This window comes from Plectropomus leopardus, chromosome 13 (assembly GCF_008729295.1).
Source record: "Plectropomus leopardus isolate mb chromosome 13, YSFRI_Pleo_2.0, whole genome shotgun sequence".
Taxonomy (NCBI): domain Eukaryota; kingdom Metazoa; phylum Chordata; class Actinopteri; order Perciformes; family Serranidae; genus Plectropomus; species Plectropomus leopardus.
Window position 1 is genome coordinate 25,472,181 of NC_056475.1, and position 15,574 is coordinate 25,487,754.

Below are 15,574 nucleotides of genomic sequence, written 5' to 3' on the forward strand. Positions count from 1 at the left end.
AGTCTTCTCTTGATGATATTAATGGTCAGGAGCATTTAATGGGTGGTATTAATTTGAATGTTTGATATTTCAGTGAGTAGATTTTTTGGTACCACCGTCAAATAAGCAGGCTTTATGAATGATAACAAATAGCTTTATTAATTGTTCCTCTAATTCATCACAGAGGAACATGGTAAAATACAGTCAACAACAGTAAAGTATTATTATGATGATAAACATGTAGGGTTTTTTTATTACATATTGTTTTGCTAAATACTGTAACTTATTAACCATTAATGGAACCATTATTTACAACTTACCCAGATAGCCTTTTGTCAAAGCAGACCGGTTAGTTTGCTTTTGGTCTTAAGTGGTGTTGTGCATTTTTATGGATATGATAATCAGACATGTCCTGTGGCATTTAAAGTGTCTGTTTTGAAATATCAAGAAATTGGAAACCACTGCCAGTGTCTGAGCTGGTGATATTGGTTGAATTTGAACTTTTTTAGTAATAATTTATCACTTATATGAGTCATCTATACGGAGAATTTTTGCTCTGACGACTAAAAACAAGGAGATGACCAAATCAACATGGATTCAATATTGACAAATATTTTTGATAAGGTTTTGGGTAAATATATTAAGAAACTGGACAAGCCTTTTGTTTTTGTTGTTTGCTGTTCCAACAAATTAAACACCAGACAAACCAGTTGCTTTTCTTCATTGATGCAGAAATCTAGTGTTGTTGTTGATGCAGTGTTATGTTGTTATAAACCTGTCTTGCTTCCTGATTTGCAACATTGCCTTTAATGACCAAACATGCCCAGAGATATTAAAGGCATAGCTACCAGGGCATAAATTCTATGGTTGATTTAGTCTCATGATTTGATTTCACCCTAATAAAAAGTCAAAGTAATTGTAAAATGTGCTGTAGAATAAATTACAGGTATGGTAATTACACAGTGCCTCCCCAATATGATAAAAATGAACAAATGGTCTTAGATTAAAGATGAGCTTCACTGTTGTATGATTCAAAATAAACACCATCAATGCTTAAACAGTTGTGAGCATTATGAGGTGAAATGTCTGGTCCTTACCCACGTCATGATTTTGAAATGAAAGATTTTTAAGGCTGACGATGTCTGCGTGAGGATACTGTGTGTCAGATCTGAACTGCTCACTCTGCTTTGCATCAAGTGAAAGTATGCCTTCAATGTGGCAGAAAAATCTTTGCAGCTGCAATCTTTACTAGATGAAGCTGCAGGTTTGCCAGCCATACCCCAATCGTTGGTGTCAACCAGGTATTATGTCTTTGAAAGCTCGAGGGAAATATCTGCTGTCAACATCTTTCATCTGTGCTCAGTTCTTCTACGTGTAAGCTATCATTATCTTAAAGTTACCGAGGGCGTCAAAAACAAACCTGTGTGCTCGAGAGCTATAATCAATCATTAGCTAACTACCAGGTGTTGATAAATTTGTGAATGAGGATTTGACAGATAACATGACACAGTTTAATTTTTTTTATTTACAGATGACAAACCACTGTGTTCAAAGACCTGTGTGTGCATGAAACAGGGAAGAAGTAAAAGTGAAAAGGGACTGAGGGCTTTTTGGATGTCTAGAATTGACACAGCATTGAAAAAATACTGGGAACAACTTTTAAAATCTGCAGGATGCTAGAGTTGCCTGTCACAGGAAACCTTAGAAGTACAGTTAAAAATACAAAAGGACAACATTATATCCAACAACAAGCTATAGGATGAGGTGTGAGGCTCAGCCGTGGCAATAGAGGCTTTTCCCCCATTAAACTTTAAAATGAAACCTACACTCACTCAAGAAAAAGATTGTTGTTCTTACATTTCCTCTTTGTGAGGTTATGTGCAATAATAAAGTAATTTCTTGTCACAATAATAATCCCTATCTCTTTTACAGCCTGTTTACAGACAGAGTTTAGCCATGAACTTGAACTTCAGTGTAATATCTTGTGTCATGAGTTCAGGTTGCTTTAAATACCCAGGGGCACAAGTGTAACTAGACTCTGGTGTTTTTAGCTGTTTAACCTCAATACATGAAAAGAATGCAGGCTGATATGTGAGGTTTCATTTTACATAGCTTAGTGTGACCATGTATACAGTAAGTTAAAGTGGCATATGTGATTCTTGATATAACTGAAATTGCATATTTTTTCAATTTGTCAAATAGACAGTATAGGTTAGATTGGATTATCAGTATTATACCCTTTTCCATCAAAGTAAGCTCATATATAATGTTTTTCATATGTTGGAAAACCCACTAAAATCAGGCATTAGACTATTTTCCAATTGCCAATAGGTGGGAACAGTGTACACGGCTCTGCAGTAGATGAATATGCCTTTCTGGTTATTTTTTTACTGGCTCGTGATGTTAGACTTCACGAAACAGCATACGTTACCGTTAGAAAGCTACCAGGCCCCCAGGAACACCACTCAGCCTTGTTTTTTTGTGGCCCAAAAAGCATTTTTCGCATAGACTCCTATTGTAAAAGAGGCATCTGTAAAACTGTTTACAGGACACCTTGAACTGCATTTGAGGTCAATTGTGAATCTTTCTATTATGAATTAATGGAGGTTTTATATTTGTAAAAATATAAAACAATTTAAATATCTGTGACATCATCCCAATGTTAAGTCTATGAGCTGAACTCACCAATGGGGCCAATGGGAGGAACACTACAGTGCATTTTCAATGGGTCGTATACCCCAAAAGTACCTGGAAGCTAGAAACTTATTTGGTTCATATGCCAGCTGAGCAGTTCTCATTGGACTGAATAGGCACCATGAGGTCTGGTATCCAGATATAATAATGTAATCATTAAAGCAGCATGGAGGCCAGTGAAAATGTTATGGTGGTTACTTTTTTTATTTATATATATTTTTTTAAATGTGTCTCGTACATATTCAGTCTCTCTCTTTCAAACTCAGTCCAGACTAATTTTGAAAAATATTTGAGCTCTGCTTGTATGGAAACAACTGGAATTTTTGGCAGTATGAACTTTCTCTGTAGCAGATGCTGGGGTAAAAATGAGCGTGTCCTCCTGCATGTCATGTTTCCATCACTGCCGATCAGAGCTGATCAGAGCGGATAAATACCTGTGACTACAGCAGAGTTATTTGACCTGGGAGTAAAGGCAGATTGTAACCTTTCCCACTAAAGACAAAAGCCAGATGAGGTTGGATGCTAGTGGGTTCTTTATTCAATTGGCTTTGTTTAATGTTGCTAAAAGTTTAACATTTTGTTAGTTTCAACATTGCAGGAACTTAATTGGAGTTAGAAGCTGTAACACTTTAACCTGTCTAACCTGCCAGCGAGGACATCACTGCAGTAAATGCAGAAGTTATGTCTTTGATTAAGTAGTGGTTGTTTCCCTAAGGGACAGCAAATGTTTTTATTGCTGATCATGAAAAGATTGCCATGATCAATTCAGGAAACATAAAAATCTTAATGGCCCAATTAGTATAGTAATAGTTTGAGTTTTCTGTAGCAATTTAGGATTACAGTCGTCGGCAGCTCTACATCCTTGAGTGCAAAGTTTCTCCCTGCTTTCTTTTCTAATGGATTTGTGTGTGGGCAGGGGAGGAAAGGAGATGTTAGGCTTGTTTACTTGAGTTAAGACTAATGGAAAGGTGTTTTTTAATTGAATTAGTTTGAGCAATTGTGCCAGTCATCCCTACCTTCTTGTGCAGCATAGAGGGAATGTGAGATTACAGAGGACATGGAAAGCTGAAACCTAGTGATAAAGTCTATAAATCTGCATTATCTTCTAGCCAAAAATAAAATGTGAACATGTTAAAATGGTAACTTTCCACCCCATCAACATGTTTAGTCAACTAAAGTAAAGGTTAGAGAAGTCTAGGCACATAGAGACAACAGAAAAAGAAAGAATGTTGAAGGTTAGTCAAGTAAAGACTGTATCGTTTAAGATTGCAGACCAAAAGTAGAAGAAGGGGATATGGAACTGGCCTCCTGTCTTTAACACTTCATAGGCCCATCCACACAACTTCCTGCATTGGAATTAAATGCTATGAAATTAAATCACTATTGCAAATTAGTTGGCTGTGAATATTATCTGTTGCAGAGAATAAGGCTTGCTGCTTCACGGTCAAAGCCTATCCTTCTGCTTTGTGTCTTCTGTTTGATTTCTTTATATTCTTACATGCATTTGATTCATCTGATTTTGTTGTGTAACAGAGAAAAGGTAAATCAAAATATGTGCTAGGATTACAGAGTGCAGTGAAGCAACCAAAAGGAAATTGTAGCTAAATGATTGGATGTACCTGCTGAAGAGGATTTTGGATCCTGGAAGGATTTTACAGTGAAGCAGCGACATGAAGCGTGAAGTAGAATTTGTGCAAATGAAAAAGAGGAGCACATGAGAAAACAGTGATGCAAACAGGAACATAACAAAACTGTGAACAGCAGGGCATGGTTTTGATGCATAAAGCGGCATTTAGATCTGATATGATTTAAAAGCATAAATGATACACCTTTGGCCTTAAGCCACAGTTGAACTTTTCTGAAAATAAATTTGTCACATTTACTAAAACTGTCACTACATTCTTAAAGAAGTACATGAAACAGATAGTCTGTGAAAAAAATAATATCCCTTTTCCTACTGCCTCTAATAGCATTCACTAGAATCACCTGCAGCGTGCAAAAAACAACCAGTCAGACACAAGGATTTTCTAATGCAGCTGTCAGTTTTGTCAATCACTGCTCATGAACTGAATGTTTTCAGGAACATATTTTAATATAATGTTAGTGTACTTTTTAAATGTACTAAAATTAGAAAGTCAACCAGCCACTAAGACAATGTAATGACAAAAATATATACTTTGTTTTTTTCTTTAGAATAAAATATGTACTGACTGACTGTTGATCCATGGATATGATCAGCAGTGACATTTTACTACTAGTCCTTTCTAAAAAATCATCTGCCTGTCACTGGTTTGTTTCTTTTTCTTCTCATGTGTTGCACCATCCTCGAGTTGCAAAGCCCTGCTTTACCACTTGAAATGTATCTTTTTTTCCCCAATATGTCTGCACATCCTTTGATCCATTAGCTATACCTGCTTATCCTTTAGAGCGCTGCAGGGGCATGGGAGCTGACATAGGGCAAGAAGCAGCATACGCTCTGGACAGGTTGCCATTTAAGCACAGGGCTGACACATAGAGACAGAGAGAGACAGCCATTCAAGCTCACTTTCACAGATTTACATTACCTGCATACACTCGTGTGTTTGCACATGCTATGAGAGAAAAGCATAGACTGTATATAATAATGGACGCAGCTACTGTGAGGTCACCCACTGGGCTGTGGACAAAAACCAGTAAAGTGTTTTTTGTACCAGGCTGTTAACATGTAAAGTTGGGCATTTTGATACGGTGGTCTATGGAGACTGACTCCTTTTGGAGCCAGTCTCAAGTGGCCATTTGAGGAACTTCAGTTTTTCTCTTTGTTGGCTTCATTTTTCAGCCCAGGAGATGGCTGCTTGGAGTAGAGAAAGAGGATATTGAAACACAAGAAATGTGTGCGAAAATGAAATCACTCAGATTTATTATTTCTTTTCCATTACAAAAGGGCACCAGACTCTGCCAGCTCAGGTTAGTTTGAAGTAAAGCACAGAGTGCAGTTTTTTGTTGGACAGAGACTTGTCATGTTTTGAGTAACAAGTTATTTAGGGTTGCCCCACATCACTCTGAGCTTTCCATGGAAGTATACCTCCTCTGACAATGGGTCTCATTTTGATTTGAAGTAATGGAAAATGCAATGATGGTAGTTTCCCCTGAGGCTTTTTGTGTACATTACCCCGTGTCACCCCGAACGAACTCAGACAAACCCACAAAAACACTCACGACTGCCTGAATTCACATCACCTACCAGCTGTAAGAATAACCAGGATATAATTGATACATAATGTAAGATATTTCCAGACCGCAAACCCATGATCTAATTTAATCAAGGCTAAAGGAAAGTAGTGTGTTTAGTTTTCCTACTGGAAACACGACCTTTTGAAGTGGCTTGGAGTGAAACAACTTTGTAATTGTGACTATTTCAGACAGTTGAAATTTGGTGACTGAAATGACGTATGTTTTGTTAACCACACAAAGACTATGTATAGACACTTTATTAATATCTGTCATTTGAAATCAGTCACATGTTGTTTCATTGCAGCCGGCTGAGGCTCCAGTGTGTGAGTTCCTGGTTTATAATAGAGGTGTCTGCTCCATGTTGTTTAAGCTTTACACAGAGGATGTGAAGGAGGTGGCTGTTCAACACTCTGTTTTTTTATGCTGGGTTATCAAAAGAGGTTTCTACCTCAGACATTTTTCTAGGTCAGGGGAGCTCCTCCTGTGCAAAAACACTTCTTTAGTGATGAAGTACTCTACCCAGGTAGTAACTGAAGATTGCTAATGCACTTTATGTTGTATTATTCATGGTTATCCGGCAAAACACATTAAGCCTTCATAATAAAAAGATTTGTGTTGTACAGATAATTGCAAGATCTTTATTTAATGCAGGTCTCGAAGAAAATACTTGATTATGTTAACAGTTTATGTCCTGAACACAATGGCCACTTACAGGATGCTTTAATCAGTTTTGTCTGTTTTTGCAGGTTTTGGTGTTTCTTTGGTGGACTTGAGGGGGTGGTGGCCAACTGGTCCGCGGTAGGATTTTCCAAAAGAGTGTTCAGACGAGGTCAGCGCGGATGGGACTTATAAGACTTCAGAAAGGGCCTGGTTGGGAAAAGGAGTGAGTATGGACAACCTTTCTGACTTCGGGGGCCCCTGTCCATCCACCCGCAGGGATTGGGAGTGAGTACCAAAATTAATTAACTTCACTTAGAGATCTTTATTGTATTTCTGCTCCATATACATGTTGCATTCTATATTGTGCAAATAAGATACGATACGATACACTTTGTTGTCACCTTGGGGAAATTGGTCTTGGACTCAAAGTGCTGCACACATTTCTCTGCCTCCACAGAAGAATCAATTAATAGTTCTTCTACATTTGAATTATACGTAATTAGGGTTGCAAAATATTTTCAACGTATGCTAACCGTCTCAGAACATATTGCAGTGTCTATTGTGGTATCACAATAGTACAGAATTATTATTATTAGAATCAGTCAGAATGACAACAGAAGGATTACTTTTGGTTGTATAAATGTTTTATCACTATAATTTAGAGTTTAAACCATTTTTTAAATGAAAGTATGTTAAAAGTCTCCCTTTTTTTTAAAATAACTAAAATACAGGTGACATTCTCCATCCAGAAGCATTTTTTTTCTCAATATGGAAGATAAGTAGGGATAGGTATTGTTTGGGTTGTTTTCAATACTGGTGCAAAAATGATACTTGGTGCCTAAACTATGCCTGAACTGGTAATTTTTTCAAAATAAAGCACAAAAGGATGGTAAACAACATGAAAGAGCTTAAATGAAATAGCTTTTTTTTATTGCAAAGGCAATTTGAACAGGAGATTGAATATATTCAACAAAAACAATAATTTAACACTGATAAACAGTTACAGTACCAATAACAGTAAAATACATTTTGAATTGATATCAATTATTATCTTGCTAACTCAGGAGAGACTCAGCAGACAGAGATTTCTCCACAATCTGATCAAGAGCGGCTGTGATCATAGCTAGTCCTCCTTAACAGTCTACCTTAAGAGAGCCTGCTCAGTGTCAATGTGAAGCTAACTTCGCTAGCTAACTTAGAGGCTAACCACCTTTGCTTTAATTTGCAGGTGGCAGCAAAAAGGGACCTTGGCTGGGGTCTTGGGGGGTTGTAGCACCTATTCATTGACAAACTGCCAACTGTTCACACACTGCACCGCTACAGTTCACTTGATACTCTGGCCCAGTCGCTGTAGCCTCGCCATCACCATTACACAAAAATTCTCTCTGTCTCTCTCAGTCACACACTTGCAATGCACATAATATTGCACCAAAATGAATCACAGAAATCAATGTCATGATTCGGTCTAGTAGGTACTGGTTAAATATGAACTGGTGTCATAGTAGCACCGAGTTTCGATACCCAACCAGCTTCTTCTGTCAAGTGTAAGCATAAATGGGTAAATGGTAAATTATTGGTTAATCATTAAAAGCATCTAGAATACAAAATGTATGCATTTTCTTGGAGAAAGCTTTATTTAAATAAGTGATTTTGGCTGTTTTGATGCCCCAGCGTTGACGAGAAAACCAGTGTTTTCATTAATGAAAGACATCTCTTCTCTCTTAAATTTAAGCAGACATCTGCCATTGTGAACACCACCACCGTATTTTTTTGGCTCACAATGATGCAGAGAAGATATACAAGAAACTTTAATACATTTTTTGTCATTTTCTCCTTAATGTACCCACTTTATTCCTCTTCCTCCACCACTATTTAATATTTCAGTGGCTGGCATTCAGTTGAGCAGCTTTAGGACTTAAAAAAATGGCCACACGTACTCTTCTTTTCATAGCTGCTGAAAAATTGTTCAGTGTGGTGCAGAGATCTATTATTATTCCTGTGAAATGAATGATGTTTTTTAAAAAAAAGAGGGAGCTGAATTCCTCATCAGAAAGTCTGAAAAGATGTTTTTCAGTCCAGCTATGGCAGAATCACTGTTGAAGAGAAATGGATGAGAATGTGGGCTGAGTGTATGGGTGAGAGTGAGTTCTAGGAAGGATTCAGTGAGCTCTTCCTCAGTCTTTAATTGTCAGTATGTAACATTATAAGGCACGAAGAGAAAATGTAGCAAGCATGAATGTAAGAACACGTTCTAAGAATTAGTTTGGTAAATTTAGGCTCTGAACAATTGAAGAAATCTGTGTTATGCACATTGTTACACCCCCCAGCTATATTTTGCAGTGCCATCTGCAAAGCAGAGAACATTTCTCACAGATGTGATCAGAGCACTTACATCTTTAAAGGGTAATGAAGCATTTTAATGAAGTACTGTGTGGCTTTAATAACATTGATCTAACCACACTCACACAGAGAATTTGAAACACAAGCACACCTTTTATTTCTGACTTCTACCCTGTTTGCTCCTCGTTTCACCGCTAGTTTCCACAACGCATTTGATCTCAGACTCAAATCTCCTCTTCCATTTATGAAGGCTTAATACAGTAAAGTGCATATATGAGCGTAGCATTAGACAGCTTGTTTTTATGCTTTGGCCAAATAGCCAAAAGCTAGTGCTGGTACCATATTGTCATTTTATCATATGATCATACCTCATTAATGGTGCATTCTTTTTTCATTTCATTTTATTCATAAAGCACAAAATTACAAATCAGAAATGTCTTCAGGATGTTTTACAACCTGTCCTTTATCCTTAGACCCTTGGTTTGGCTATAGAAAAACTAAAAAAAAACAAAACAGGCATCTTACTACAATCTTGAAATGTCACATTAACGGAGATTTATGCAAACCAAAACTCACACCTAAACCAGAAGCTATATTTTGGCTTTTTTCATCCATTACCAACCATTAGCATTCCAGGCTAATTCAACACTCTTTCAGTCTTCTTTCTGTCTAAAAGCAACACTTAACCTGCACCTCCATTTTTCAAAAGTCTGAATATTTTTATGAATAGAAGTTAAATTGTAAAATCTCAAAAATACAGAAAGAAATTATGTGTTTTGAATGTCACCAAAACACCATATTTTATGTTACAATCAATATTTAGGCAAAATATTTTCCCTTATCTTTTCCATAATCTTGTTTTCCTTCAGTTTTAGCTACTGTAAAATTTGCCTTAAATTTAAATCTGAGTGGCTTTTAAAAAGTCTAAAAAAGTCTCCCACTTATATTCAGCTATAGGAACACTGTAATTATCAGGGTTGGGTGGCACCAATTAGGTGGCACTCCTTAAAATTGCGTATGTGTGGCTGTAACTTGCACAGAGTAAGTTGCTACTGGCTGTAATCAGGGTAAAGTCTGAATTGGGTGAGGCAGTTTACATATAGTTCCATGCTTTATGAGTTTATGATTGCACCAACTGCCATTGATGAGCTTCTTACAGTATATTAAAGTCCACTCGTGCCATTCTGGCCACACTTCGTAAATACCTAAAAGCCATAATCTGTAAAAACAATAATACAATAAAACTGACTGCTGGCTAAGCTCAGCCCTCTGCTCTCTGACAAAGTAGAAGACGTCTTCTGATACATAAAAAATGATTCCACAGGTTACATTTTCTTCCATATATCTTGTTATTATCAAACTGTGTGAGCCTGAGCTTGCGTAGACAGCATTAACCATAAATGCATATGTAGAGTAAGATGTTTACATGCCACAGTGACCTGTTAAATGCTGGAGAAAACAGGTTACAGTGTTAGCATTGAAAAGAGCACACAGATGTAGCAAGTGGGATCATCTTTTTTAACCTCCTGAGATTATCTGACTCGCAGAGGACTTTTTGACCTATCATCATTAATGATAACCTGAAAAGATGTCCCTATTAAATCATCAAAGAAACTACATTTACCTTGTACCCTTGTGTTTTCCAGCACCAACAGCTGCGTGGACGATTTGATCGATGAAGATGAGAAAGACAGGGCAAAAAGGTACTGGTGTTTATGCTTGTGTGTTTGTCAGTTTGGGCATGTTTCTGACTGAGCAGACGGATTGTTAAATGTAGATGTGGAAAGAACTGAAGTTTGAACTCATTTAGTTAAAGCTATACTAAATTAATTTCCAGTGTCACCCCTCTCATTCAGGAATGGGAATGGAAAACATGCATCTTTGGTGTTAGTTAATCATTTTAAGAGAACTCTTAAGCTTTAGTGTCACACTATGGTTGAAATGCATTTGAGAATAACATTACATTAAAAAATAGACCTAATTAAGGTAAAAAGGCATTCACAAACGATGATTACTTTTTCTCACCTCTTGCTCCTGCTCCCTTTCAGCTGTCATATATAATGTAATATTTGAAACATTTTTTGAGCTCTGGATATAATACTTGTTACCTTGTGTCTGATTTTGGAAATGTTTTTAAATGCCTTCACTGATGGCAACAGCTGTGACTGGAGGCATATAAGTCAACATTTTGTTTCGAGTTGTTCGTCCGTCCATCTGTTCTTTTGTATGACCGTCCCATTCTTGTGAATGCAATATCTCAACAGAATTTCCTCAAATTTGGCACAAATATTCACTTGGACTCAGCAGCGAACCAGTAAGATTTTGGTGGTCAAAGATCAAGGTCGTTGGGACCTCATTTCTGTCTCATTCTTAACGGCGACATTCAAGAATGCCTTGAGGAAATTTCCACAAAATTGTCCCAAATGTGCATTTGGACTCAACAATGAACTGATAAGATTTTGGTTGTCAAAGGTCAAGGTTACTGTGACCTCACAAAAAAATGTTTTGGGTCGTAATTTAATCATCCATACACTAATTTTGACAACATTTCACACAAATGTCTAACAGGATAAAATGAAATGATGACATTTTATATCCAAAAAGTCGACTTCGCTTTGACATCATGATGTTCTGCAAACAATTTTCTGGCCATTATGCAACGTCATGTCGCAGGAACAGAAGGGGAGACATTTGGTCAGATAGTGAATTGGTGACACTAATCTTGGGTGTCCAACATGAACAGTTCAGACAGAAATGGATCTAAACTGTAACTTAACTGGCTTGTGGAGGCATACACCTGCAAGGTGGTAGCTCTAGTTTCATATATCTAAAAAGTAGCCTAATCTCTACAGATTCAATTGTCCAAGTTCCCCCAAAGTACCGTCTTCGACCACTTTGATGAAATGTGTTGAAATAAATGTCCAACTCCATAAACCTTGATTCCACTTAAATGGTCAAGGGGAATGGGCTAAAATATTTCGTCTCTTTAATTCCAGATTAGTGAATATTAAGAGAGCCGTCTCAAACCACAGACTTAATCCTGTCTCTTATTAAAGCTGCATTAGTAACTTTTGGGCACAGAAAAATCCAAAACAAGCAGCCAGACACGCAGCTTCAAGTTGTTAAAACCAACGTGATAGCAAAAAATCTAACAGACATGGAGCAACATTAGCATTCATTTGGAGTTGTGTTTTTAGGCACCTGTTGAATATAAATTCAATATTCCCTTTCTCTCTCCACCAACTCCTTAGAAAAATATCCTTTTACTGTCTGCTTTTTTGGTGCCTCGCAGACACAGTGCACAGTTGGTTTATTAGAGCTTGTTTGCTGAAAACAGCTGCTGAAAATGGTATCGATTAGATTAAAAATGTGGGCCGTAAATTCAACACAGGGAGCTAAAAGAGGCTAAGCAGTTCATTTGAACTACACTCCTTGTAACTAGATTCATTAACACAAATATGCTGTTGATGGTTTTAATCAAGCTGAGATCAACAGGTGATAAAAAAAACAAATTTGACTGTTGCATTCTGTATTAAATTACTGTTACCTCCCTCTCTAGTTTTTTTTCTCTCTCTCTCTCCCTTATTGATTGTTGTTTGTTGTCATTCTTTTATTTGTCTTCGACTGTTTCCCTGCAGTCCTGGCTTGCTTTTGATTGGAAAATTGATGTACAGTCTGGAAAGTATAAATAAACCTTTAACTACAGGTGCTTGTTTGGCAGAGCTTTCACCTTCGATTCCAGTGATTTATAATTGCTCTCATGTGTCGACCACTGTAGGGCATCTCGTAACAAATCGGAAAAGAAAAGAAGAGACCAATTCAATGTGCTCATCAAGGAGCTATGCACCATGCTGCAGGGTCAGGGCCATCCACGCAAGATGGACAAGTCCACCATACTGCAGAGAACTATTGACTTCCTGCAGAAACAAAAAGGTATGAAGATGTTACAAAGTCTTGATACAGCATGTGTTTGTAGTTTGAAAAAATGTTGACAGAGACCTTTATAAAGCAGGTTTATTAGACTTCATCCTTGTCTTTTTCAGACATCACTGCACAGAACGAAACCTGTGATGTGAGACAGGACTGGAAGCCTTCGTTCCTCAGTAATGAGGAGTTCACTCAGCTGATGCTGGAGGTAAAGCTCGGGAGGATGTGTTTGCGGACCGATTAAGCTCTGACATTGAATAATGTGGTTAATAAAAAACAAAGAGGAAACACTCTCCTTAAAATGCCCATGGAGAGCCGGGCAACATAGCAAGATGAGTATTACATTTTCAGCTGAGTTAAAGTTTCACTGATGTTAAAGTTCACACACCTTGTTCAGGTGGTTATCTCAAAGCAGTTGCAAGCTCTCCCAAAGTGTGGTTTAAGTACTGGAGGCACTTTGAAGCAAATAGGGCACAAAAACATTTTGTAATTCATGTAACTTACCACAGATGATGATGATATGTAATAACGCAAGAGTGCAGTGTCTCATTTATGGTTTCACAGCTGATAACCTCATTGTCAAAGTGCTCATTTCTTCCTCTTTTTACAGGCCCTAGATGGTTTCTTGATAGCATTAACGACAGATGGCAACATCATATACGTATCTGACAGTGTGTCTTCACTCATTGGCCATTTACCGGTAAGCGAGGCAGCTGAACTAAGTACCCTTTAATTCTCTTGCTAACACTGAATTCATTTAAACGTTTATAAAGTGTAAATGTTGCTTGATTAGAAACAATTACATGTTACTGATGTTAAACTGATATCTGCAATCCACCTGATCTGATCCAGGAAATTTTGGAAATAGACTTTATATATTTCCCATGATGTTTATGTCTTTATGTTCCCAAAACACATTTACAAATGATAGCATGAACACTACATAGAGATTTCATTTAATTGCTTTTCATGTCTTTTGTGATATAGAATGAAAATAAATTACATCAGTTGTATGTGCTGGTTCAAAACAACTTCTTTAGAGACAGTTCACCCCAAAATCAAAAGTACATATTTTTCCTCCTACCTGTAGTGCTATTCATCAATTTAAATTGTTTTGCCAAGTGTTGGAAGTACAGGTTGTAGTGATGTCTGCCTTCCAGTTGGCTTGTGGTGCTCAAAGAGCCCAAAAATTACATTTCAAAAACTTAAAAGCGATGTTTTTTTCCAGAAATCATGACCCAGTTTCTTAAGACAATCCACAAACCTTGTTGTGAGCAATTTCACGTAGGAACTATTTTCTTTCTACTGAACTACACCTGACAAGTGTATCACTGTGTAGAAGGAAGTGTGCATCTACTCATACATGAGAGGCTGGGGCTCGTGACAGCACGAGATGTTAACATTAATGGCTTTTTCCTCGTAAAATTAGCCAGCTCAGTGGTGCACACTTCCTTCTGTGCTCTGATACATTTGGAGGGCATAATGTACAAGAAAGAAAATAATTCCAACATGAAACTGTTCACAATACAGCTTGCCAATTATCTTGAGTAACCGGGTCATGATTTCTGGAAACAGACATTGCTGTTTAGTTTTTCAAGTGTATCTTTTTGTCACTTTAAGTACCACAAGTGGAGTGCCATCTAGTTTCATTATATTGGAGAGAATGCAGACATCTTTACAGCCAATATCTCAACATTCAGAATCTCACATCAAAACAATCTAGATTGATAAACAGCACTGCAGGTAAAAGAAACAAGTATTATTGATTTTGAGGTGAACTTTCCCTTTAAAATGCTTAAAGTTTCAGAAATCCTCCAGTGTGTAATGATTATGTCTCCTGTTATGCTACATAATTGCACATGACATACGCCGCCAAATGACTGACCATCACACATGTCTCTTTTTGCACCAGTCAGATATGGTGGACCAAAATATCTTGAATTTCCTCCCGGAGCGGGAACACGGGGAGGTATATAAGCTGCTATCATCCCACATGCTGATGACTGACCCCATTGCTGCTGACTTCCTTGACAGTGAGTATCCTGGCGGGCCGCCTCTCCGCACACGTCTGGCTCCTGTCTGTTTCGAACACCACGTTGCGTGCCTGTGTCTTGCATATCAGGAGGTTAAAAGTTCAGTATGTGGGAGATATACTGTTTACATAATAGTCAGTGCTGTCATTTTTCATTTGTAGCCCTTGCCTGTCATCCTAAAACAATACTTGACTCCTGACATCAGTCTTGTCGAGTTATTTTAAGAGCATTTTTCTGTTTCCAAAGATTGCTGTCACACCGGTAACGTCACTTTAAACTCTTTATATATAGAGCAGGTTGCTGAATTGGGGTCTAAAGTTTATTGGATTGCTGATTAGTGTGGATCTATGATTAGCCTTTTTGCTAATAATAGGAGCTAGCTTAGTATCATAGTTAAGACTTTAAATCACTGTTATGTTAGCACAGTAATCCAAAGCAATGTAGTATGTGGGGCTCAAGACACTGACCTTAATCCTGTGCTACTATTGAGCTTTTCTGGGTAAGAGAGATGCTGAGGAACGAGTGTCTCGGCCTACACTTAGAAACCTAAATAGGGAACTGTCACAGTGCCCTGTCTGGAGCCACCATCAGCTCTTTGGCACATTTTAAAAGAGACATACATCATTTTGTCTTCATTGCACGAAAGGGATTGTCTGGATTAAGGGCACAATTACAGCTTTACTGTGAAAATTATGCTGAATCATGTTACACAAGAAAATTCTTTTTTC

General features: G+C 37.5%; 1 protein-coding gene across 6 annotated transcripts in view; it reads left to right on the forward strand.

Moving 5' to 3' along the window:
- Positions 1-15,574, forward strand: part of npas2 (neuronal PAS domain protein 2) — a 60,664-nt gene that overhangs the window by 25,054 nt on the left and 20,036 nt on the right. For all 6 annotated transcript variants that reach the window (XM_042499574.1, XM_042499578.1, XM_042499576.1 and 3 more), the window contains exons 2-7: positions 6,633-6,831; positions 10,533-10,589; positions 12,665-12,819; positions 12,930-13,021; positions 13,424-13,513; positions 14,726-14,846. In XM_042499574.1, the coding sequence (XP_042355508.1) occupies positions 6,776-6,831; positions 10,533-10,589; positions 12,665-12,819; positions 12,930-13,021; positions 13,424-13,513; positions 14,726-14,846 (571 nt within the window). In that variant the 5' untranslated portion in view covers positions 6,633-6,775. The remainder of the gene's footprint in view (positions 1-6,632; positions 6,832-10,532; positions 10,590-12,664; positions 12,820-12,929; positions 13,022-13,423; positions 13,514-14,725; positions 14,847-15,574) is intronic.